Source organism: Gouania willdenowi, chromosome 7 (genome assembly GCF_900634775.1).
Source record: "Gouania willdenowi chromosome 7, fGouWil2.1, whole genome shotgun sequence".
Classification (NCBI taxonomy): domain Eukaryota; kingdom Metazoa; phylum Chordata; class Actinopteri; order Blenniiformes; family Gobiesocidae; genus Gouania; species Gouania willdenowi.
In genome coordinates, this window is record NC_041050.1 from 15,444,933 (window position 1) to 15,469,551 (window position 24,619).

The 24,619-nt window shown below is 37.7% G+C and overlaps 1 protein-coding gene across 1 annotated transcript; it reads right to left on the minus strand.

The window, feature by feature from the left end:
* Window positions 1-1,702: 1,702 nt before the first annotated feature.
* On the minus strand, window positions 1,703-19,719 carry atp6ap1lb (ATPase H+ transporting accessory protein 1 like b). The gene is made up of 7 exons (XM_028453595.1): window positions 19,518-19,719; window positions 7,593-7,630; window positions 6,988-7,070; window positions 4,796-5,034; window positions 4,650-4,700; window positions 4,257-4,500; window positions 1,703-3,120 (listed from the first exon to the last, which is right to left on the minus strand). Exons 1-7 carry the CDS (start codon window positions 19,649-19,651, stop codon window positions 2,884-2,886), a joined length of 1,026 nt encoding a protein of 341 aa, XP_028309396.1. The 5' UTR covers window positions 19,652-19,719; the 3' UTR covers window positions 1,703-2,883.
* Between the last annotated feature and the right edge of the window lie 4,900 nt (window positions 19,720-24,619).

Sequence of the window (24,619 nt, forward strand, 5' to 3'; positions counted from 1 at the left end):
ATAAATAAGTTGATTAACAAAATTGATTGACATGGAGTAATTTAATTCTTCTCAAATCAATGTTTTGCATTAGTCCAACATAAAATGAAGGCAAGTCAAATTCAAGTTTGTTTTTACAACTCAATAGTTTGTATAAGGCAAACTAAAATAAATAAAATACTACTCCTTTCTAACTTGATACTTTCTTCTTCTTTCCTTTTGCCCCCCTTCAGGCTGCCATACTGAGGAGCAGTTAGGGTAAAGGGCCTTGCTCAAGGGCCCATGGCAATGACCCAGGGTGGGATCCAGCAACCCTGAGGTTAGTTAGTCTGTTACTATAGCCATTAATTAATTAATGAAAATTGTTGTTACCTGAAATTGACAATTTAGTTTTCTCAATAACACTATACATATATACAATAACACATAAAACATGTTAAAATAAATTCGATCAAAGGTAAAGATGTCAGACGCACAGTATCTTGAGAAAACTACATGTATGTGATGCAGGTTCACTCAAATGAGAAAAGTAGGTTTTAAACTGCCTTCACTAAAGCAGAAATCTGAATCAAACTCACTCAGAACTTTGAGTTACTTAAACAACTACTGAAATACATTTATTTTTTTTTACAACAAATTCTTTTCAACCCTTCAACTTCACACTACTGTCACGGTCAAAATGTTATTTTTCCAATAATGTTTATTATTTTTGAAGTCTTAGTTGCACAAAAAGAAAGAAAGATGTGTAATCAGGAAGTTTGGATGACACAACCGCCTCCTCTAATAACTTCAGAGTAGACTTTTCTCTCTCAAATCAATCCACATTTGTTTTGTTTTCTATACAGACGTTTGATAAAAACCAAACACTGCACACAATAAACACCCAAAAAAAATTCTGTCATTTTTAAACCATTCACTGCTAAAAATGTTATCAATGTTTAACACTTAAAGCATATTGCCTGAAAAGCATGGATCCAATCCAACCACCCATAACTTTGCACATATTGCAAACTATACCAATGAGCAACACACAACCTTTTCCTCTGAATATCATTTATTGTTCACTCAACATCAGTCGGTCGTGGGACAAACTGCCTCCAATCCGTTCATAATTTGTAGAATACATTTATGACCAAAGAACACATTTCACACTGCTACAGATTGACAGAACTGCCATATTGAATGTTGAAGATATCTATTTACTGTCATGCTGAGTGTTTTTATCAGTAGCAATGACTGACTGATGCTGTTGCTGCTGCAAGTGTGGCTTCTGGCATATTAATGGCATGTGTAAGTCCAATTTGTTAGACAGCATTTCATACTATTGTCCCTTCTATGTTAGTTATTTGCTCTGTACTTTACAGTTGGATGAAACAGGACTTCGCATTGTCCAGCCAAAATAAATGTAAATAAATAGACAGAGTAACAAGAAAAATGGTTGTAGAAAAACAAAATAATGGGCATTGATCATTTAAATAACCCTCGTAGCACAATGTCCTACTTGTATCTATATTTCAATAGTTGTGCAGTAATTGAAGATAGTAAACAGCTATGATCATATGGCGGTTTTATTGTATCTACAGCTTTGAATACTCTTTTGGTTATGAGAATCAGCATAGTCATCCTGTACGTAATAGCATTTTTTGATTACATTGTATATAAAAAAAAAAAAGAGAACCTCCTTGGAGTGACATTTCTGTACACGAATGTGTTTTTTCTTTCATTTGTTTTTGCTTTGTACATAGCTATGATGGTTATGTTTCATTTTCACATTGTCTCACCATGTTTTATGGCAACTCCTTTGTAGCTTCACTTTGGCAGTCAGATCCAGTGTTGTGGATGGAGGACCTGAGGCCTCCCGTTGTTCAAGCAATCGACGTTCAGGAAGTCGTTTAATCCGATGACCCACTCTCGTGCAGTACCCTCGGACGGGCTGTCTTGTGCAGCATAGTTCCTTGTATAGTCATTGTTAGCGCTTTCGCATCTAACCAGTGTTGTGCTAGTTTTTGGTACCCCCTCCTGTCTGGCTGGTCTGGAAAAGGCCTTTTCACAGTTAAGTCCCAAGCAGCAGTCTTGTTCAGGGGTGGTGGTGGGGGGGTAAGAGGTGCCAGAGGCTCTGAACGACCAGCAGTGTTGGTTCATTCACCCCAGCCAGATGCCAGCCCAGTGATTCTCACATTTCTCCTTGGTTACGCTTCAAAGCTTATTTGAGCTCACTCAACTTCAGGCCATGTCAGAATACTCTTAAGCAGCAACTCCTCGTTCAGCGCTCTCTTGAATTCCTTTATTCTGAAACCCTGGTAGACCAGCCTGTTACAGCATGCAGCTAATACGGCTATCTCAGCTATAAAACTGGCTGTTCAAAGTTAATATTTCTTGCAGCGGTATTAGACAAAGCACACTGTAATGAATGTTGGGAACATGTCTGATGAAAGCTTGTAATATGACATTTGAGAGCCATGTAATGCATACATTAAAGCAGGAATCTATTTTGTTAGCTGTATTAGCTACAGTTGCAAGCTGTTGTGGTTTCAATGGCTAGCTTGGGTAAGTACAGACCTGTGATCATTGTTGCCCTTCAGGGACTGACGTTGGCCTTTGATATAAGGATCACTAGCCATCTCATGAGTGAGGTTTGAAGAACCAAAGGCCATATTTGAAAAAAGAATGCTAAGATGCAGGTAAAGAGGAAAAAGTATCCAATCACTAACTGCCATTAGGTTTGAAATAATTGGGACTTTGTTGATTTTTTTTCCCCCAATTAACAGGCAAGAATTTCTTTTTTTTTTTACAAATACTTAGTGGAGGATACTTTTTCACTCTTGTAATTGCCGTTCCTCGGCCTTGCTTCTCAGCTTTCTCTCCCCCTCTTCCCTCTGTAGTCCCCAAGCTTATCATTTCCCCTCACAGGCTGTTTTTGTCTGGCAACTCGGCTTCTGGACTGCGGGGGAAGTAGACAGTGGCTTTGTGCTCTTCGTAGCGATCAATGTGCTTCAGGTGTACAACCATGTGGAGGGCGTAGGCCAGGACAAGGAGGAGGATCAAAGATGTCACCAGGCCCATGAGGATCGCTGGCGTCAGGAAAGTAGCACAGTCACTGGCCGAAGCGAACTTGTCTGACTGCACGTTGAAGGCCTGGATCTGAGGGAGCAAAGACAGAGCGGAAAGATGAGATTAGACTGAACTAAAGAGGACAACTGGCTCTTTCTGAGCTTAACTGAGCACATAGACACTGGCAGATGGACAGGTTGAGACAGCCTAGCAGATGGCTAAACAGACAGTATACTGATACAGATAGATTGACAGACTGCCAAATGGAGCGCAAAGAGACAGACTGACTGACTGAGGGCCAAACAGACGGGACACAAAGAAGAAAGCTGGCACCAGGGTTGGGGTCAATTACATTTCTAATATCCATGTTCAATTACAACTCAATTATGATTACAGTGACTGGTATTATTTGTAATTACAATTATTATTTTCCCCCTGAAAGTCAACTGCAATTATATTCTCAATTACTAAATTTCAATTATAATTAATCACAATTACCGAGCATGAAATAGATAACCCCATCAAACTTATCCTTCCTCTGTTAGCATCTCTTATGATAACATGTCAGTTTGACCCATGTTTTAAATCAGCTTTAGAATATACACATTTTTTTTCATCTTTAATATAATTTTTTTCTCTTTTCTTGATTACCTTGTTAGGCTTCTTTATCCATGGAATTATAGGTTTTATTTTTTTTTTTACTTTACGTGAGTGCCCAATAAAAAAAAAAAAATTACCATGTCCCATTAGGGGCTCAGTAGTACAGCCTTCGATTTAAGTTTTTTTTGAAATGGTAAATGATCCTCAAGAAAAATGACACGTAAACTTGATATTAAACATATTTTAAAGATTATTAACTATGTATGTGTAAGCCATAGAACTGCAACATTTAATTCAATTCAACTTTATTTAAATAGATCAAAATATAAAATTTGTAATGTAAAGGAAAAACCCCAACAAATCCACATGGTTCATCATGGTTCTCAAATTATGATGGACAATTTTGATAGAATACAAAGTCAATTTTCTTACAATACAATTACAATAACGCCATAACTGTAATTAATTATCAATCGCGCAATTACATTTATAATTAACCCCAAGCCCAGCTGGCGCGCATAGAGACACATATGTACTACACATATGTAGGATAACAGAGGAAAAGGATAATGCCACCATAAACGTGCTCACACGTTTAAAAGAGACGCACAACAACGTGTGTTTACCTGGAAATCAGTGAAGGTGATGTGCCAGTTAGCAGATGTGTCGGTGTGGGAGCTGGGCACCAGCAGCGTGTCATATTTGTGCAGGCTGCTGACGTGTTGGCAATGGTAGGATGAAGTAGCAGGAGCGTAGACCTCACTGGCGTTGAACGTGGCCTCCTGGGTCCAGTTGTAGTGGATATGAACGCTGTCTAGTGTGAACCAATTTTGACCAGCAGCTTCATAAAAGGTGTTGGACATCTGGAGCCTGATGGAGCAGACAGTGAGTCATCATTTTCATGCAGATATGCACATACTGACTACGTACTATGTATTTTTTACATTGTCATTGACTGCTCAGTGTGACAAATCAATAAGAAATAAGGTAGATGAACAATATTTAAGAAATTCCTGTACCTAATTACAAGGCCACGCAAGTCCTCCACATCACCAAACTTTAATGAAAGCCTGCAGAGGAAGAACAAATGCTCAAAATTCAAATATCTTGCCTTCATCCTATCTTTTAAAACAAATATACTGTATCGTTTCCATAAAAAACATACGTTGCTTTCTCCTTGGTGCAGATGGACCCTTTGGTGTCAACAGGAGAGTTTTGGTTGAACACCCGCTCCGTCAGATCAATGAAGGTGTGGTTCCTGTAGCGGATTGCCAGACGCTTTGCCTTGAACAAAATGCAAGTCTTCCCATTGTAAGACACACTCAGCGGGCCGTAGGGCCCCATCAGAGACTGGAGAAGCTTCCTTTTACTAAGAGTCATCCCCGGCTGATGCCAGTTAAAAGGCTGCAAAGAGAAGAAAAAACATACGGAAGATGAATAAACAAACTACGCTAACAGCGTAGTGTGCATTTTTATATATACTGTACTCATCAATTAAAATCTTTAAAACATAGACTGAATAAAATTGTGTTTCTTTAAGAACATTTAAAATCTGGGTAAAAACCCTTGTCCTGAACCCTGACACATTGACTTGATGAAGTCAGACAAACAGAATCCAGTGTTCACAGACTATAGCTATCGATTCATGCATCAAACAGTTTGATCTTTTTATTTTCTTATTCTGGTCCAGGATGCATGGCCTTTGTAAAACCAACCAACCTGTTTAGAATCTAACTCACAATAGGTAAGTAGAGAGTTGTTTAGCTACGTTTCAGCCACAAGTTATCACCATTAACCTGTGGTAAATTGAGCAGGGTTGGGCCAGCTGTGGGGTGTGTCGGATGGGCTACAAAACCGTCTTAGTGGGGGTTGCGGTACCTTTTCACCAACCAATCAAGCCAACCAAGAAAAGGTTTGAAAAAAATGTCATTTCCGCTACTTGACTTCGGTCAAAGTCGAAGTAGAAGTAATCCTAACCCTAACAATAACCCTAACCATAACCCTTTTTGCTGCTGGTTGGATGAAATACCGATCAAGATCGGACCTAAGTTACAATTCAGAAGCGAATAAGAAGAAGGGGGTGTTCCTGCCTTTGAAGCCTTTGCTGCTGGTCGGATGATATTGGTTGAATTACTCAACAGCTCAAGGTGCTATTGCTAAACAGCAGATAGTCCTTTTCTATTTTATTTAAATTATATCTACATTTTCCTGATAATCTCAGTGGTGAAATAGTTAAAGAGTAACTAAATCCTAACAATTTGGCTGACATGTGTCTTAAAAAAAAAATAATAATCATGGTTGGAGCTCCTGGAGCAGTTAAGACATGTGTGAACACTTTTTGCTATGCTAACTAGTACCTACTCAATACTCACTATACCTCTCGACAAGTGGCAGTTTTCAAAGGAGGGGCGGAGCCAACAACGTAAGAAGCCACCAAAATATCATCAGCCTCCATCTTCAGCCAATAGCAAAATTTGATTGTAATAGCCTGATTTCAACCCATAGAGGGCAGTCACTCTTACATTATAAGAACAAAATGTGACAAATTCAAATACTATGAGTAAAATGTTGGACTAGAATCAATCAACAACAATACTTCATAATCAAATACATTTGTTTTCAGCAGAAAAAAGTAAGGGGCAGATGCTAAACATGAAAAAAGGAAAAAATATATGTACAATATATTTAGATTATATGAGGACTTTGCTGTTACCAATGTTGCTCAAATTGAAAAACAACAACTTAAAATCATATGTAGTAGTCATAGTCCTTCAGTAAATTTAGAGAGTTCATTTAACCTAACACACATGTTTTTTTTGACTGTGGGAGAAAGGAAACCGACTCGTCTGGAGGGAATAAACACCACAAAAAAAAGGTTTCCACACCTGGACTTTCTTGCCCTAATATGCTGTCCAGCTAAATCACTATCATTGTTAGATCTCTGTATGTATCATAATGGTACTGTAGCTCTACCACACAGACTGCAGTGGCTGTAGTGAACAGATAAAAACAACTCTGCGTTATAGCTTTTTTTTTAATCTGTTTGCTCAAAGTCTACATTCCACTACAGGGCATGGACTAATGCAGCTTTAATATACAGTACTTGTACATCTCACTGCAGAAACATTGGAGTCGTGTGTTGTGTGTGTGTGTGTGTGTGTGTGTGTGTGTGGGGGTGGGGTGAGATGTTTTACCCTCTGGTGAATATGAGACTGACAACATTCCCACATCCAAGGTCATGCAGTGTGCCTGGGCGAGCACTCTGTTTGTTTTTGTGCGTCCCAAAGTGTTGTGAGTGTGTGAGTGTGTGTCGTCGTACAGTATGTGAACAGCGAGGGAGGAATAGAGACACCGTACCTGCAGTATTCTCCTGAGAGGGTTTTCATCCTCAGGCGTCAAAATAACCTCCTCGCTCTCTAAGCCGAACTCCCCATCTTGACCTGAAAGTGCAACGTGTGTAGTACATTACCGCAGCGTGACAGATTAGATCAGCGTTCATACTATGACAAATGCAGTGGTGCATTGCAGATTGCAACATGATCATAAAAGTTCCCGATGGTTTCACACTGGATGCCCACACACGAGCGCACAAAGAGATCCTGCGTGCACAGCCTCATATCTATTTCCAGTTGCTTTACGTCATTGTTCTGACTCATCAGCAGTTTGTTTCACGCTCACAAGTAGTATTGTTCGGTGTTTACAAATACGCTTCACCTGTTTCAGGAAACACATGCTTCGCCATCATATAATATCAAACCGTTTTCCATCATTTGGCTGCCTTTACATCACACGCCACACACACACAGATACCACCACACATCTGACACAGTTAAACAGATTTACACACAACCGTCACTGATTGGACTCCAATGGTAAGTGAATTTGTCAGGTCTGCCTTTCCCACCCATCAGTGTCACCATTATCATGGCAGGTGTGATAGAATCAGGCCATTTGATACTTACTTGATGTGACTCTTGTTGCATGTTTGGGGTTTTCTTTGCTGTGAAAAAGACAGAGAACACGTTAAGGTCTTGGGATAACAGACTGTTAAATGTGAAATGGATGAATTCATGAAAGATAGATGTGTCAATAACTTTGACGCCTACATTTTCTCCCCAACTGTTTTTCTTTCAGTTAAGGAAGATTTAAATGCATAAAAAGACACATTATATGTAGCACTTCTCGTGTATGCACTCATTTTTAATTAAAGCATATTACTTATCTGTAGGCTTAGAGATGTGGTCAATATCAATAGAAAATATGTGCAATAGAAAGTTTGATAAATTCACTGAACCCCATTTGAAAAAACCCTCTGACCCAGAACCGCAAGGCACTCTGGGGGATGTAGGCAGAGAAACGGCTGCACATTTTGTTTGATTAAGCATTTATTTAACGTCTATATTTGCACATTGACCAGTTTGTTTATTTAATTCAGTTTTTCTGTTTTTTTCCCCATAGTTGTGTTGACCTCTTTTTAAATGCTAAATATCGCGTTTAAAGTAAAAGTATTTAAATTATTTCTTTTTTCTTCTGGTCCTTATTTTGAATAGGTAGAAAAAAAAAATTATCAATAATTAGTGATGTCTCGATACAACTTTTTTCATTTCCGATATGATATCAATATTGCAGCCTTGCGTATCAGCCAATACCGATATTGATCCAATACAATATCAGCATGAATCATACATACTTTTATAACTTTTTTTTTTCTTCCATAAAATAATTATTATTATTTACTTTGTAGTGTGGAATGTTAGAAAGTCTTGATCAAGTGATATTACAGAGAACAATAGTCAGCAAACAGTAGGTATGAGAAAAAACTAGATCTACAAAGTCTACAATTAAATGAAATAAATTAAAAATACATTGAAAAAAAGAAATTGAATCAGATATTTGTTTTCAGGCTGATATCGTACCAATATCCGCCATCGATATCAGATCGGGACACTATCAATATTAATCGTTATCGACTGATATGAAACACTTTAAAGTGTCAAAATATGTCCGACCTTGACTACTATTTCAAAAACATCTTTAAAACTTCTCTAAATCTATTCAAATGTATTGTATTCCTATTTCTATTTTTTACTTTCACCAAAATATTCATGCAAACTTTGTCTGATGATACCCATTTTATGAAACATCATGCAGTGAAAATCCTCATGTCACTGACCCTCATACAGTTCAACCTAAGATCTCAAATGTTATGTTTAATATCACATGTAGTATTATGGTATTACAGGTGATTCTGACAATAAAAAAAAAGAAGTGTGATAGCAATACAGATGAATAATAACCCACATCAAAGTAATACCAAGTAAACAGTAAAACTTGGATTTCCATAGTTAAAGCAAAACACACTGTAATACTATGCAAAGGAAATCAGCTTATTTGGTCAATTGAAACAAACAACAATGAAATAATAGGTACAATTGAATAAAAAAACTTAAACTTAACTTAAGTGATATGAGTTAATTGATGATAATCAAACACAACACAGGATATGTGATTAAAATATATATATTGTTACGAGCATGTAAATGTATTCATTAAAATGCACGTGTTGACATAAATAGATAAACATTTATCAAGGTTCTCCTTATGATTCACTTATTAAGAAAAAATACAATGATTTGCAGTAGAAAGAGAATGACTCTTTTAATTAAAAAAAATATATGTTACTTGAGTATTTGTAGGGGTGTCCCGATCCGATATCCATATCGGAGAGAGAGAAAAAAAAAAAAAATGATTCACGATACTGGGTTCACGATACGATTCTCTCACGATTTATTTTACAAAATGGGACTGTACAAAAATGACTGAAAAATATTCCTTTTTTTTGGGAAATTACTGTACTATTTTCCTTTTATTTTTCATTGTCAAAAGAATCCCCTGATAAACTATTCAAAACAATGCAATTTAACTAAAAATAAATCTTGAATGAAATAAATAAAGGAATAATACAAATGAAGAAGCCTATTAATTTAAATTCTGGTTCTATAGTAAACAATACAACACTGCATAATAGTTCTATTTCTTTTTAAAAGTGCAACTGAAAATGTTTTTTTGTGTCTTATCAATTGGACAGTCATTTCACTGTATTTGCGTCAGATATTTGTTGAACCAGCAGAAGGCGCTGGTAACCCAGTGGGTTGGTGCAGATATCTTGTAGTGAAGAAGAGATGCTATGCTAGCAGACAGAGCTAATAGAAAAACGTGACTTTTACAGATATTCACGTTATAATGCAGATATTCTTTCCGTGCCAAAGGGATAAGGAATCATTTATGAATATGTTTAAGAGTAGAAGGTGGCCAGAAAGAAAGTAGTAGCAGATTCCGCCCGCCGCCGACACTTCTGGATAGCGCCCTCTGCTGTTTAAAAAAAGTACTGCGATTCAGTTTTCACAGCATCGATGGGAACTGTGATACCTATGACTCGATTTTTAACTGCCTTACGATTAATCGTTACATCCCTAATATCGGAAATGAAAAAGTTGTATTGGGACATCCCTAAGTATTTGTTCTTTAAAGTGGTTATAATGTTCTCTCTGTGTGTACTGTAGTGGGTAATGCCTTTATACTCTGATAACATTTATGTAGAATCCTGTGTGCCTACAGCAGAGGTATTACCCTATAATATATCCAACTGGCGTTCCTACAGGAATAATCAGATTAGAGCGTTCGTGTCCCTGCTTTGAGGCAAAATAACATCATTTCATTCAATTTGTGTCTCACAGGGTTACATTTCTCTAGTTTCTATTTGTTTTCTCAGGAGCATCACATTGTCTATGTGAGGCATTTTACCTTCAATAATGATATTTTTATTGAACAAACCATTCCTTTGGTCTCGACCTACGTATTCCACAGAGTCCTCGGGACGAGCCACATTCTGTGCCTTCACATGTTAGCCATCACCGCCCAGGTCTCAGGCTAAACAACCCGTGCACATCCTGGACCTCTTAAAGGTAATCCTGATCCTTTTAACTGTCTAATCAGAGACATAATACGCCAATGGGCTTATCAGTCGGCGCTGACATGACCAGTTATGCTGGTTGAGGTCGACATCCCTAAGTTGTGGCGAGGTGGGATCCACCGATCCGCTAATCTCCACACAATAGCTAGTTATAATAGGCTTGTAAAAGGAAAACCTTAAGACCTGTGGGAATGGGAAAGAAGGACTAACACCTTGAGACACCTTGAACTAGTTCAGTGCAGGGTCGAGGTCAGCTACATTTTTAAATTACAAATAGGTCTTCAATTATCCATGTTCGATTACAACTCGATTACTATTACAGTGACCATCATTTTTTCCCAATAACAATTAAATTACAATTAATTTTTATCCTCAGAAAGTCAATTACAATTATGTTCTCAATTACTAAAGTTCAATTACAATTAATCACAATTACTGAGCCTGAAATAAATTACCTAATAAAAGTTAACCTTGCTCGTGTTAGCATCTTTTATGATAAATAATCTGTAAAATACACTAAAAACAAATATCTATCATCTAATGTGTTATTTATACCTATTAATTACCTTGTTAGGCATCCTAATCAATAAAAATATAGGTTTTAATATTTTTGGTTTGGAGTATGAGCCTTTTTTGTGTCAGTATACTCTTTGATTATTATTTTTTTAATGGTAAAACTACATGTGTAAAACTGTAACATGGTTTCCCAGTTGTGTGTTAAATCAACTGTATTTCATGGAATTTCATGAATTACAGCAACAACAAAAACAATAGTTAGAAGAACGCTGTTAGGGTTGTTAAGTTGGACCCATAAACAAACACAACACCCAAAGTGTGGGTCGACGTGAATTTATTTAACAAAAAGTGTCCTCTTGGCTTGGCTTGATCCTGGGAGTGGCTCCAGAGCAGGCTCGGGTACTCGAGGAATAAAAGTCCAGAATCAAAAATAAAACTTGGCAAAAGGCATAGACTTCGGGGTATCTCCAGAGCAGAAGTACCGCAGCATAGACGGAAACAATCCAACGATGAGTGGAGGTGAGTCTGAGGCTTTTGTATTGCAGTGATGAGTAACTGGAACCAGGTGTGCCTGCTCGGAGTCCACGCCCCACCAGGACCAAGCCTAAAAGAAAAACAAAGAGCCACAAGAGGGAGACAAAAACAGGCACATATGGCCAAAAACATAACAAACGCATTCGTCAGTGACGTCTGTTATTCATCTTTCCTTGAATAAAAGCTCTGTGATGTTGCAGGGAAGACCTCGTCAAAACAGAGACTGAAGATGACCTGAATATTTATACTAAATTTAAAACAAAAAAGCCAGTTCCAGCTGCGTCTCCTGATACTAATAGAAGCTCATGTTTAGTCTTAAATTGTACATTTTGTTCAAAATGTACAATTTACTCAAAAATTCCTAGCAACCATTTTTTATTATTTTTTTTTTTACATTTAAATATACATAGATTGGATTAAACTTTCCCTGTCAGATAAAACTAAATTTTAAACTTGAAAAACATCTTTAAACAATGCTTTAATTAAAGAAATTTGCAGCATGTGAGTGCGTTTTGTTTGTAGAGGTGTCCCGATCCGATATTGATATTGGTCCGATATCAGCCAGAAAACAAATACGAATTTTATCGGACCTGCATCTAAAATCACTGATATAAGCGCTCCGATATAATTTTATTTTCTATTTATTTTATTAATTGTAGAATACTGTAGATATTATGTTGAAGGTTAAAATGTATGTAAACAATTGGTTAATAATAAAGGGGTCAGTTTTTCTCATACCTACTGTTGCTGACTATTGTTCTCTGTTTGGGTAACATCACTTGATCAAGCCTTTTCTAACATTCCACACCACAAAATAAGTAATAAAATGATGTAAGATTCGTGCTGATAACGTATCGGATCAATATCGGAAGGCTGCAATATTGGTATCATATCGGAAGTGAAAAAGTTGTATCGGGACATCCCTACTTGTTTGTTTATTTTATTATTTTTACATTTAAATATATATAAATCAGATTCAAATGTGCTGTCAGATAAACTAAATTCTGACCTTGAAATCATGTTCAAACAATGTCTTATTTAAAGAAATGAACAGCGTTTGTGTTTAATTTGTTTGTTTGTTTATTTATTTATTTGTGCTGCTGGCTTGGCCAGACATATCAGTGCCAGCAGCCTGGAGTAGTTATCTGCCGTATGGTGCCGCGTCCACCTGGGCAATATTGTGCAGTTTAGTGCCAGATGGATTAGGATTAGTGGTAAGCACAGCCTTGGTCCAGTGGAGCCCAAATATGGAGAGATGTAGGGCCTGAACAAGATGAAGAGATTAAAGCATGATGTCAGAGCCCCACCGCATATTAAACAGTCTGTGTGCTAATTAATGCATCTGAACAGACCTCTGAAATGATGAATTATTGCACATTAGGCCAGAAGCTTTGCCTTCGTCACCCTACTGGAAAAATGCAGCCATTACTTTACGCTACATTATTCTCACACATTTTAACATTTTTAATAGCAGTTTCAATTGAAATTTATTCATATATTTATTTCATTAGGATGAATTAACTTTGAATAAAAATCTCTTCTTAAACCTGTCATGGCCAGAATGGTAGCAGGACAAGTTAGCTACACAAAGATATCAATACATGATTAAACAAATATCAGCAATATCATCAGAAATCATCAAAAAAATATTTTGTTCACATTAATTCTAAATAATAATAATAATAATAATAATAATAAAAATTCCATTTTCATATTTTCTGATACATTTTATGCAGAAAGTTGTTGATGTTTCTCTCAGTGATATCATGACGTGAAAGTGAAAAAAAGGAAAAATCATAAAATACATTTTAGCAACTGTGGGTTGAATTAGTTTTTTTGTTGTCGTCCTTACATGTAAAAGTGTCAGATTTTAGTTTGTAATTTAGAAACAACAACAACAACAACTGACTTTGAAAATGTTACGTGTTTTCCAAATAAAACATTACCAGGCTACATTTTCCTACTTAACTCTGTAACTCATGGACTAAAAAGCGGCTCTCGTGCACTAATATGCCAGTAGGATATATCGTACTCCATAAATGGTAACTAAGCACCACCCTCCACTGGTTAAACACCTTGTGATAAACTCCTTGATATGTACTTCTGAGGGAGGGGCGGATTCACTAAGATCTGAAATAAAGGGTGGTAAACCAGGTGAGTCCCTAAATCCTTTGGTGAAGCCATTTCCTCTCCTGCAGCAAGGAATTCACTAAGATTGCAGCAATCATTAGCGTGCGTGCAGAAGTGGTGGAGACCGCCCCATTTAACCGGACTCCACGCGGGCTTCAGGCATCCAGCTGTTCTCTCCCTCACACACACTTTACTCACACTTTATTTCTCATTCAGTGGTGTTAATATTGACTATTGTTTTTATTTTAATTATTTTATTACACTAGAAAAGGTTAAATGGAGCCTTTTTTTCCATCTCCGCTGTGTTTTGTGTAAACATTTACTGCAACGGATCTCTGCGTGTGTGTTTGCACCTGCTTGTCAGTCGTACTAAAAAACAATCACCGCAAACAGTTCCAGATTTGATGAATTGCATTGCGCCCACTGCATTAATTTATTTGCATGCACATGCTGGACTCACGAGTTGTATTAGATTTCTTGAAAGACAATGTCCCGTCCTGGTTGACCCCTCAGATGCTATATTTGTGTTAAAGGCAAGCAAGCAGCAAGTGTTATTCTAGGAGAAACATGTAATAGTTTACTTCAATCCAAATATTTATGTTTCCCCCGGTGAGTGCTGGGAAAGCATGGTTGTACATGAGAGATCTGTAGAAGTATCTCCACCTTTGTTAGCTTACAGCTAGAGACTGAATACTCAGTAGGATGTTTGTAGGACTAAGATGCTGTACTTTGTACCTGAGCTGCTGCCATGATGATACATTTCATTTCATTTCATTTCTAGAATTCTGTGAATTTTTGTCTTTATCATGGAGACAACCAAACTGTGGCTTTAAATGTGTCCCTGTTGCATCACACAAGGCCAGGAAGCTCATTTCTAGGCTATGATGCACACTGATCCTATCATCAAATTCAGGTAGGAATAGATCGATATGGATTTTTTTAAGGCCAATGCGGATACCGATTTTTTTTCCATCAGCCTTAGCTGATAACCGACAACAAGTACAAAATATTTAACAAATATTAAAAACAGGTGATGTTGAACAAGAACAAGTTAAACATATTTCTGCTCTCTGTAAATAATGCAGATCGGCGAAGGCAGCAGCCCCCATCGGCTGATGGCGATACACGTGAAAAACTCAAAAATCTGCCGATACTATTGGCCGGCCGATGTATCGTCTATCACCAATTTCAGGTGTGTTTTAAGGGTGTGAGAAAAAAATCGATTTGGTGATAATATTTCACCGCAACGATTATCGTATCAAAAACAAAAAATGTCCAAATACATTTTTTTAATCATGTTTTTTAACAAAAATCATTTTAATTGCGCTAACATACGCTAACACATAAATGCCCGGTTCCTAGGCGTCAGTGAACCACTTTGACTTTGTTAAACTACCTCAGCCTTCAATGCCTTTTCGCTGGAAATTGATTTTACTTTGTTTTCAAAAAAAAAATTAAATATATTGCATTTCATGCTATTTTGTATTTGTAAAGGTGAAATTTGTAATTACAGACATTATTATATATTGATATATTTATATTGCTTAGTATTGGGATATATCGTATAGTGACAAGCAAATCGTGAATCGTATCGTATTGTCACATCATAGCTGACCAACCAGATTAAACTTAATACACGGCACCAAAACAGGTTATTTTCTCAGTTTAAGAGTTCATAAATGTATCTACACTTTGATCCTGAGATTATATTTGTTATTGTGAATTCCTCCTAGGCTATTAATGCAGCACTAATGACACATATGTCATAGAGGCAATGTCAAGGATGTGTAGTCGAACTTTTGTTGTCAAGGTCAAGGTCAAGTGTCATAAACCAAAATCTCTACGAATATTTATAAGTTATATATATATATATATAAGCATCATATAAGTTTGATGCTTACATTTATGAAAAGCTCAACTGCCAAATACAGGTCTTGCCTAGTTTTTAATTGAATTCATTGGTATTATTTTATTTAAAAAAGAATTGTACATTTTGACGAACCTTTTATTTTATACAGATGCCTTTGTGGAAAATAAATTAACAATTGTGGTAGATTTTATCTCTTCCTTTTTAAGTTTATACATGAGAGCCGTGGCAAGATTTACTACCAACAATAAATGTGGGGGGTGAACGTAACAAGTAACTTTTACTTTGAGTACTATTAATTGAGCTACTTTTTAGTTGTACTTGAGTATTTTATGTACGACTTACTTGTACTTGTACTTGAGTACAATTTCAATCAAGTAACAGTACTTCTACTTTGTACAGCCACTAGGGCTGGGCAAAAAAAAAAATCGATTTTATCAAATTTGTAGATAAAAACGATTTTTTTTTTGTTTTGCAAATTTGAGTTTTTTTATTATTATTTATTTATTTATTTTTACTTTTTTTCGGACTTTTTCGCGTTCCGTCCTTGTGAGTACCGTTAGTGTGATGTGAGCCACCCCCCTATTTGTTTACATTGTTACCCATTCAGTAGGCTATATGTGTGCCACAGGCATGTTAATGTTTTTTTCGCACTATGCTGAGATGCTAAGGGAGGAGTTTATTATTTTTTAATTGTGAAGTTATACGTTATAAAATATGTAGTTTTCTGATTTCTTAATCAGAAAATTTAAGCTACTGTGAAGTGTCTGTTGGACTTTTGCTTAAACCTGGCTTAAAGCTTGAAATTGTTGAATGCCTCATTTACTTTTATTTTGGGATTGTTCTATGCATTTAACTCTTGAGGACAATCACAGCAATAAAGTTGCACTTCTGACAATATATCTGATGTCTGCAGTCATTTTTAAGTGCATTGAAAAAAAAAAAAAAAATTGAAAATCGAATCGAAACTCGAATTTTTTGAGCCCAGCCCTAACGGCCACATTTGGTAAATAACAAAGCCACAAACAAAATCATGCACAAGTGGTCGAGCCCTCCTTCCTGTGGACCTCAGCTGGCTGATATAGGGGCCTGATGAGTTTGTGCATGTGTGAAAAGCCCATGCGGCCGTTTGTCCTGTGCCAGTTCTGCGAGGTCAGCATCCCAGAACTGCTGCGGCTTCGTCATTGGCTCAGACGCTCACACGGTGATTGGGTGCTGAACAGGCCCTTTATATAATCAAAGCTACTTCTTGGCTCACCTCAATGCGTCTACTTTTAATCACTCACTCACATACGCTCACGATGGTGTACCAACACGAGTGTGAATTATTAATGAGAGAACTATTCCTATATGCTACCTCCGACCACACACTTTTCACTGGACATTTGCAGTGAAAGCTATGAACGGATGGTAGGTACTCATCGCTGGTGTGCTTTGTGCTGCTGAGCAGAGAAAAGGTGTGGTGACTGCGCCCCGAACTTGTAAACAAGTCTGGTTGGCTCTGCTATCACACCGTGCTGAGCCAGAACACTCTTTAAACAGGGTTCAGCGCATTGACTTTCCAGAGGAATTTGATGCTGGAAGCAATCATTAAACGCACATATAATTATATTCACAGATAAAAACGAAGAAAAAGAATGCATTCCTTTTCTCAGGGTGCTACAATGTAGTCGTCTTGCTCAGCATCAAATGCTTTGTAGAATAATGTTATTCTAGCACGTCTAATTCATGGCTGTAATCTGAATTATTGAGAATTTACTTATCGGATAATTAACCCCACTTCTGTTAAGGTAAGGAAACATGTGGTAACCTCTCTTTCTGCAGGTCCTGGCCTATTAATAGATCTAAAAGTGCAGATTAAGCTTTAAGAGTGAACAAAGGTTTCTCCCTGAGCCTGAGCTGCCATTTTGATTTGATCGTTGCTTCACAACTGACCTGAGGTCAAAGGTTACACTCAGACAGACATCACAGGCCCACCCCCAACAGGGAAATCTAACCAGTTTAACACTGTTGTTGACGTGTTTTTGTTTTTTATTTGAGTTTAACACTTTTAAAGCTTGAGTTGTCTCTACCATGAGTGGTTAAAACTGTTATCAATACATTATTATTTGACAGTGGGCTGCATTAAAAATCAATAAATCAAAAAAAAATTAGTGGATTCTGGGGGGCATCAATAGTTACTTTTTTCTTTAGTTTACATTTTTGTTTTCCTCTTCATCATTATCTACACAGAAGTACATTATCCAGCAGCTGGACGAAATAATGCGAAATGGACTGTGATATTATATTTTTGTGTTTCACAAACTACTGCAATGTTGGATTTATATTCCTCCTTTTTTTTCGTGAAATAATTATAAGATGAAATATGGTAACCTTAGCATCCATTTTCTTTGGGACAGAAGTTTATAACTGTCCCAAACAAACAAAAACTGTTTGTGGCATTACGGCAAAATGTTGTAAAAAAAAAACAAACAAAAAAATGTTAAATTAGATAGTGCAAGTAACTTTTAAATCAAAAAGGGGCCAAAAAGACATAACACTGTCATGTTTTGTAAAATTTGTAATTAACGGACATAAATAATGTTGCATATCATTTGACACAAAATATTGAGGCTTGGGGGGCTCTTCTCTATCTAATGAGTTACCTACAACCTGGTGTCAAAAGTAGAAGCCTCTCTGATCTACATCAACAGTCGCCGACTAAATACGGGGCTTCTGTTAAATAAGAGTATGTTGGAGTAGGTTTGAGCTGAGAACAAAGCAGTAACCATGGACGGTTGCACTGCAAGTTTCATAAATCTAAAGTTGAATCCAAGAAATACCTTCAATAGCTGAAGGAAGGCTTTGGTATTGTGTGAATAAAAAGTTATGGTAATGTTGTACCAATGATTCTGACACCTATATCACTTTATTGAACTATTTGTGCCAAAGGCAATCATGTGTAGCCACTCACACGATTACTTACAACAAATCCAAGCATGGCAGCAATAATCTCCAAAGTCCAACAGTGCACTTAAACTGCAATAACAAGGGAAATCAATGAAGAGGGCAGAAACTGCAGCGTATTATGGCTTTGAAGAGTCTGCGCCACAGAGGATTTGTGTGCCATCATGCATGGCACAGTTTTCAAGAGCCTTACATGGCTTTAGCACAACTATTTCAGGGTCCTGCTGTGACGTCTGTGAGCAGGAACGGACTGCTCTCTACTGTCCTTCTAACACTCATGTACATACCCAGTGGTTTGAGCCCTATTTATGTATCTACTCCTTTATTTTTAATCACAATTTCACCTGCAGCACTTCTGCATGTGCATTATGCCGACATGACCGGCTAGTATTCCCATCCCATCCCATCCCATCCCAACTCTACCTCTCTCACTCCCTCTCTCTCTTTGTCAATGACTGCATCAGTAAACAGAGCCCAGCAGACCATCGCTGATGCATCCTCAACCATCCAGCCTCACTGCCTCCCACCATGCCATCCCAGTCCCATCCCAGTGCCAGTCCAGGCCTTATCCAGTTCTCTCCAGCAACACCAGCACTACATGACAACAGCCCCATCCATGATCGATGAGCAGTGTCTGATGCAGTCCCCTAACAGTGAGACAAACAAAGGCTTGAACACACACACACACACACACACACACACACAACCCTAACTGCCCCATAGCCTGAGGTATAGCTACACTCATGGTGAGATGGACAGATGTGGAGAAGATGACAAAGAGGAAAAAATAAGGACCATCTGAGAGAAACAGAGAGAGCACATCAGCATCCCTGCATCCACATCCCCCACCACCACCACCCCTCCTCCTCCTTTACCCACAGCCATAAAGAGGGATGGGGAAAGGGTTTTTTTTTTTTTTACCTTCTATCCAGGATTTCAGGCACTTCTTCGTACGTGAGTCCTTGTTGCATCTCTTCCTCATTGAAGCAGAGCCCGGGCCGGTTCAGGGCTGACAGCAGGGCGAGCGAGCACAGGAGGAATGCGTGTGCAGCCATTGAGACAATGAGAGAAGACTGAAGCTGTTCGAGCCCCGACTCATAATCTGCTGCTCGCGCACAGCCTCGCGCCGAGCTCCTGTGACTGGCAGCCGCCGTGGCCAATCAGAAGCGAGCGTCGGCGCTCCGCGTGCGTCACAGTCCATCCCGCCCCTCCCTCCCTCCCTCCCTCTTTCTCCTGCATCCGCCCCCTCCACCTGCACCCTCTCTGTCATCCTTCTCTCATCCTCCCACATCCACCCTGCACACACACACACACACACACACACACAGCTGCAGGCCAACACTATGTATAGACAGCGGCTCCGGCTCGAGCTTCAGTGTTATTCATAACACAGCTCGTGCTCGTCATACCTGCATGTGCGTGTACGTAGAAATCAGGAAGAAGAAAAAAATCACCTCAGGATGTCAAGGTCAGAGTGGAGGAGGATGTTGACATGTCTCATATAAGGCGGCCACACACACGCACACACGTAATTGATAATTACAGTATAACTGTGATTGTAAATTTATTTATTTTTAAATCTGTATCTGTTGTAATTGCAATTCAATTTAGGTAATTGAACTTAGTAATTGCAATCGCCATTAAAATTCTATTTAAAAAAAAAAAAGGTCAATTATAATTTAACGCAACACTGAGGAACCATGTTACAGTTCTACACATATGTATTTTCATATCAAGCGCTCCCACATTTTACCATTTAAAAATATATATATAAATCAAGGGGTATAACTGACACACCAAAAATATTAAAACCTATATTTTTTTATTGATTTGGAAGCCTAACAAGGTAACCAATAGATGGGAAAGAAGTTAGATGATAGATATTCGGTTTTAGTGTATTTTGCAGCTGATTTAGGCCCCCTTAGTATTAGAGATGCTAACAGAAAGCTAACACAAGTGGAAGGTTAACTTTCTGAAGCAGAAGTTGGTGGTTCAATCACAGTCTATATCTGTCTATCCATCGAAGCACTGAACCCTAGGTTGCTCCCGGTGGTTGACCAGCGCCTTGCATGGCAGTTCAGTCCCAATGGTGTGTGAATGAGTTGATATTAAATACTTTGGGGACTACTTCAGTGTAGGCATAAAGCGCGATATATGTCATGTCCATTTACCATTTCTTTATGAAAGTGTGTATTTGTACGGTTGCCTTACGGACAACCCCCGGAGCTATTATGCGTTTACTGAAGTACAGGTACGTAGCGTTTTAGGTTTAGGGTTAGAATTACAGTTAGGTTTAGGATTAGGGTTAGGTTATAACCCTATATCGCAACAATTATCAGGGTTAGGGTTAATGTTAGGTTTATCCAAGTCACGTGACCTAAACTGGTACGGTTACCGAAGTACAAGTAGGTAGCATCTTAGGGTTAAGTTATAACCCAATATCGCAAAAAAATTAGGGTTAGGTTTGGGGTTAGGTTTAGTCTTAGGTCATGTGACCTAAACTGGCCAATGACTGACCTATCACGTGATCTAAACTGGCCAATGAGGGCCGCTGCGTACAGATAGAATGTCGGTATATTGACACGGCAACCGTACGGATAGCCACTGCCTTGATTTATGAAAGTGTGTATTTGTACGGTTGTTGTACGGACAACACCCAGTGCTATTGGTACGTTTACTGAAGTACAAGTACGTAGCGTCTTAGGGTTAGGGTTAGCGTTAGGTTATAACTCGATATCGCAACTATTTTTAGGATTAGGGTTAGGGTTAGGGTAAGGTTTAGTCTTAGTCACGCAACCTAAACTGGCCAATGACTGACCTATCACGTGACCTAAACTGGCCAAATAGGGGCGCTAGAATGGATAGAATGTCGGTATATTGATATGGCAACCGTACGGATAGCCACTGCCTTGATTTATTGAGTTAATGAGAATGTAATTGTAATTGACTTAATGAATAAAAAAATATTGGAATTTAATTTTAATTGGAAAAAAATGCTGGTCACTGTAATCGTAATTGAATTGTAATTGAACATGGGTAATTGAAAACGTCATTGTAACTGATAAATGTAACACATACACACACACACACACACGCACACACACACACGCACACACACACACACACACACACACACACACACACAGAGCAATGACCTAGATCTCCAGTGTTGCTGCTGCCACGGTAGCAGAATTAATTCACTTGATGTGTTGTTGTGAGCACCACTTGCTCGGCCCGCAGCTGAAGAAATTGTCCACTGAGGCTGTGATTATAAATAAATATATGGATGACAGGAGCAGCTGAAGCAGCCATGGGAGAAGAAGACAGGAGTCAAGGCCCGACCCCGACGACGACCCCTGACGCTGATCCTGTTTCCTACTCATTATCTGGCCCACATGCGCCTGACCCCATGGGATCATCATTCATCCCAACACACACAGTCTCCTGCTCCTGCTCTGCATCCACTGATGTGGAGATTCAGAACATTATAAACACTGATTATATAACTAAATAGCGTTGTGACCCCACTATTTGGCTACATTTTCGTGTTCATTGCGTGATAATGATTTGCACCAAAACAACTGACGGATGATTTAACCTCATCATACAAAAAAAATGTTAGGCTATTTTAGGGAAAGTTATCTTCATCATTTTTTGTCTGTGGTTAAGAATTAAGTTACATTTCTCAACTTGGCTGCTATAAAAGGTCCTGCCCGTCAAAATCCATTTATCTTCTAAAACCAACCTTTCATGGTCTGAGAATTACTTTGAAGCTTGCAGGAGTGGTTCATTTTACATCTTCTCTTTACATCTGCTTGACTCGATGCTCTATATCAGGGTTTTCTCAAATGGGGGGTACATGTGGTGTACCCCTAAGGGTACACGATGGCACTACTACTTGAGAAAGAGAGAGTGGAAAATTAACAAATAAAGTGTCAGTCTTGGTCCCACTCCAGGCCTGAGATGACCGAAAATGACAAAGACTTTAGAAATAAATCTATTCAGGAGCCACTAATCAGGGCTTTTTCAACCTTGGGTCGGGATCCCATGTGGGGTCGCCTGGAGTTTAAATGGAGTCACCTGAAATTTTGAAAAAAATTAAAATAGATATATTTAAAAAAAATAATAAAATAAAACACAATCTTAAACAACTGTATTTCTATATTTTTACTCTGTTAAATATAAATCTAGTTTCACTCAAATGCAGTAAAAAGAAAAAAAAAATATCTGAGCTCAAACATGATCAAAAACTAATTCTAGAAAAAAAAATGTCTCTGGTGTCACCAGAAATTCTTGATTTCAAAATTGAGTCACGATCAAAAAAAGGATGGGAACCTACTGCATTATATTGTTTATTTCCCCTTAATTACAAAATACGATTCTTTAAAATGTGTGTTATCACTCATTCATTCCATCATTATGTTATTTTTAAATAGTTTTCTGAGCAAAATGTTGTAGTTGGGCAAAGGGGGTACTTCGATTTAGAAATAAGAGAAAGGGTATATGTGAGCCAAAAAAGTTTGAGAACCACTGCTTTATATCATTATATCACTGTTAGCACTGTTAGCTCTGTTAGCCACTGTTAGCTCTGTTAGCTCTGTTAGCCACAGTTAGCTCTGTTAGTTCTGTCAGCCACTGTTAGCTCTGTTAGAATAGTTGGCACTGTTAGCTCTGTTAGCCACTGTTAGCTCTATTAGTTCTGTCAGCCACTGTTAGCTCTGTTAGCATAGTTGGCACTGTTAGCTCTGTTAGCTCTGTTAGCCACTGTTAGCTCTATTAGTTCTGTCAGCCACTGTTAGCTCTGTTAGCATAGTTGGCACTGTTAGCGCTGTTAGCTCTGTTAGCTCTGTTAGCCACTGTTAGCTCTATTAGTTTTGTTAGCACTGTTAGCTCCATAAGTTTTGTTAGCACTGTTAGCTTTATTAACTCTGTTAGTTCTGTTAGCCTCTGTTAGCTCTAACCTGTGTCATGTTAATTTTCCTTAATTACAAAATAAGATTATTTCACTCGTTCATTCTATCATTATGCTCTATAGTTATTTTTAAATAGTTTTCTAAGCAAAATGTTGTCGTCAGACAAAGGGGGTACATGGATTTAGAAATAACAGAAATGGTATATTTAATCCAAAAAAAGTTTGAGAACCTCTGCTTTATATATATATATATATATATATCCTATTTATCCTTTATTCTCTATCTATCCTACATTTATCCCTCATTATTATATATTTATCATTATTATTATTATTGTTGCTGGGTTGTTCTTTGTTTTTTGTTTGTTTTTTGTTTTGTTTTGTGCACCAACTACCAAGACAAATTCCTTGTACTGTCCTTAAAACTGTACATGGCCATTAAAAACATTTCTGATTCTGATTCTGATATCTAAGTCAAACACATAATCAATCCATAACTATTTCATGATGGAACATTATTATGTAGCTTCGCTAATTACCTATGCCAGTTACCTGTGTGACAGACAGCAGCTGATAGCGTTTAAAGGCTGATTTTAAATTAATTAAGACAAAAATGATTGAGACAAAAATCCCCCTAAAAAACACACATTGCATCTTGACAGCATGGAGATAGATGTTGGCTATTTCATTTGAACAGTGATTTATTGGCTCCATAAGTACAAAAAAAAAAAAAAAACTGATGTTTAAAAATGACATTTTAGCATTGACTCATATTATTAGCATGAAATTGAAATTCAAAATGATGTAACAAAATGTAGTTTTTGAACATTTTAAATGCATTCAGTTATATCAAGTATGTTGACATGACTTTTTACAGTTAAACATTTTGATGCACTGTAGGTTCAGTTTTGGAATCTGTTTGGATGGTTTGTGTAGGACAGTCTGAAGATGTGCTGTAGCAAGGTTTGGTGTCAAATGAAGCAAGATTGTGGAGGAGATTTTTTGAAAACAGAGTGATGGACTTTTGCAATAGGTTTCAGTGTACAAACGTTTCTTTGTGAATTGGGGCTACTTTTTATGTGAAAGTTGCAAATCTGTAGCACAATGTGTT

Bases quoted from the DNA above. Each gene is read 5' to 3' on its own strand.
- atp6ap1lb (XM_028453595.1), bottom strand. From the start codon at position 19,651: ATGGCTGCACACGCATTCCTCCTGTGCTCGCTCGCCCTGCTGTCAGCC. The intron at 5,035-6,987 runs GTACGGTGTCTC...TTCTCTTTGCAG, and splicing joins CTCTCAGGAGAATACTGCAG to CCTTTTAACTGGCATCAGCC. The intron at 4,701-4,795 runs GTATGTTTTTTA...CTTCCTCTGCAG, and splicing joins TGCACCAAGGAGAAAGCAAC to GCTTTCATTAAAGTTTGGTG.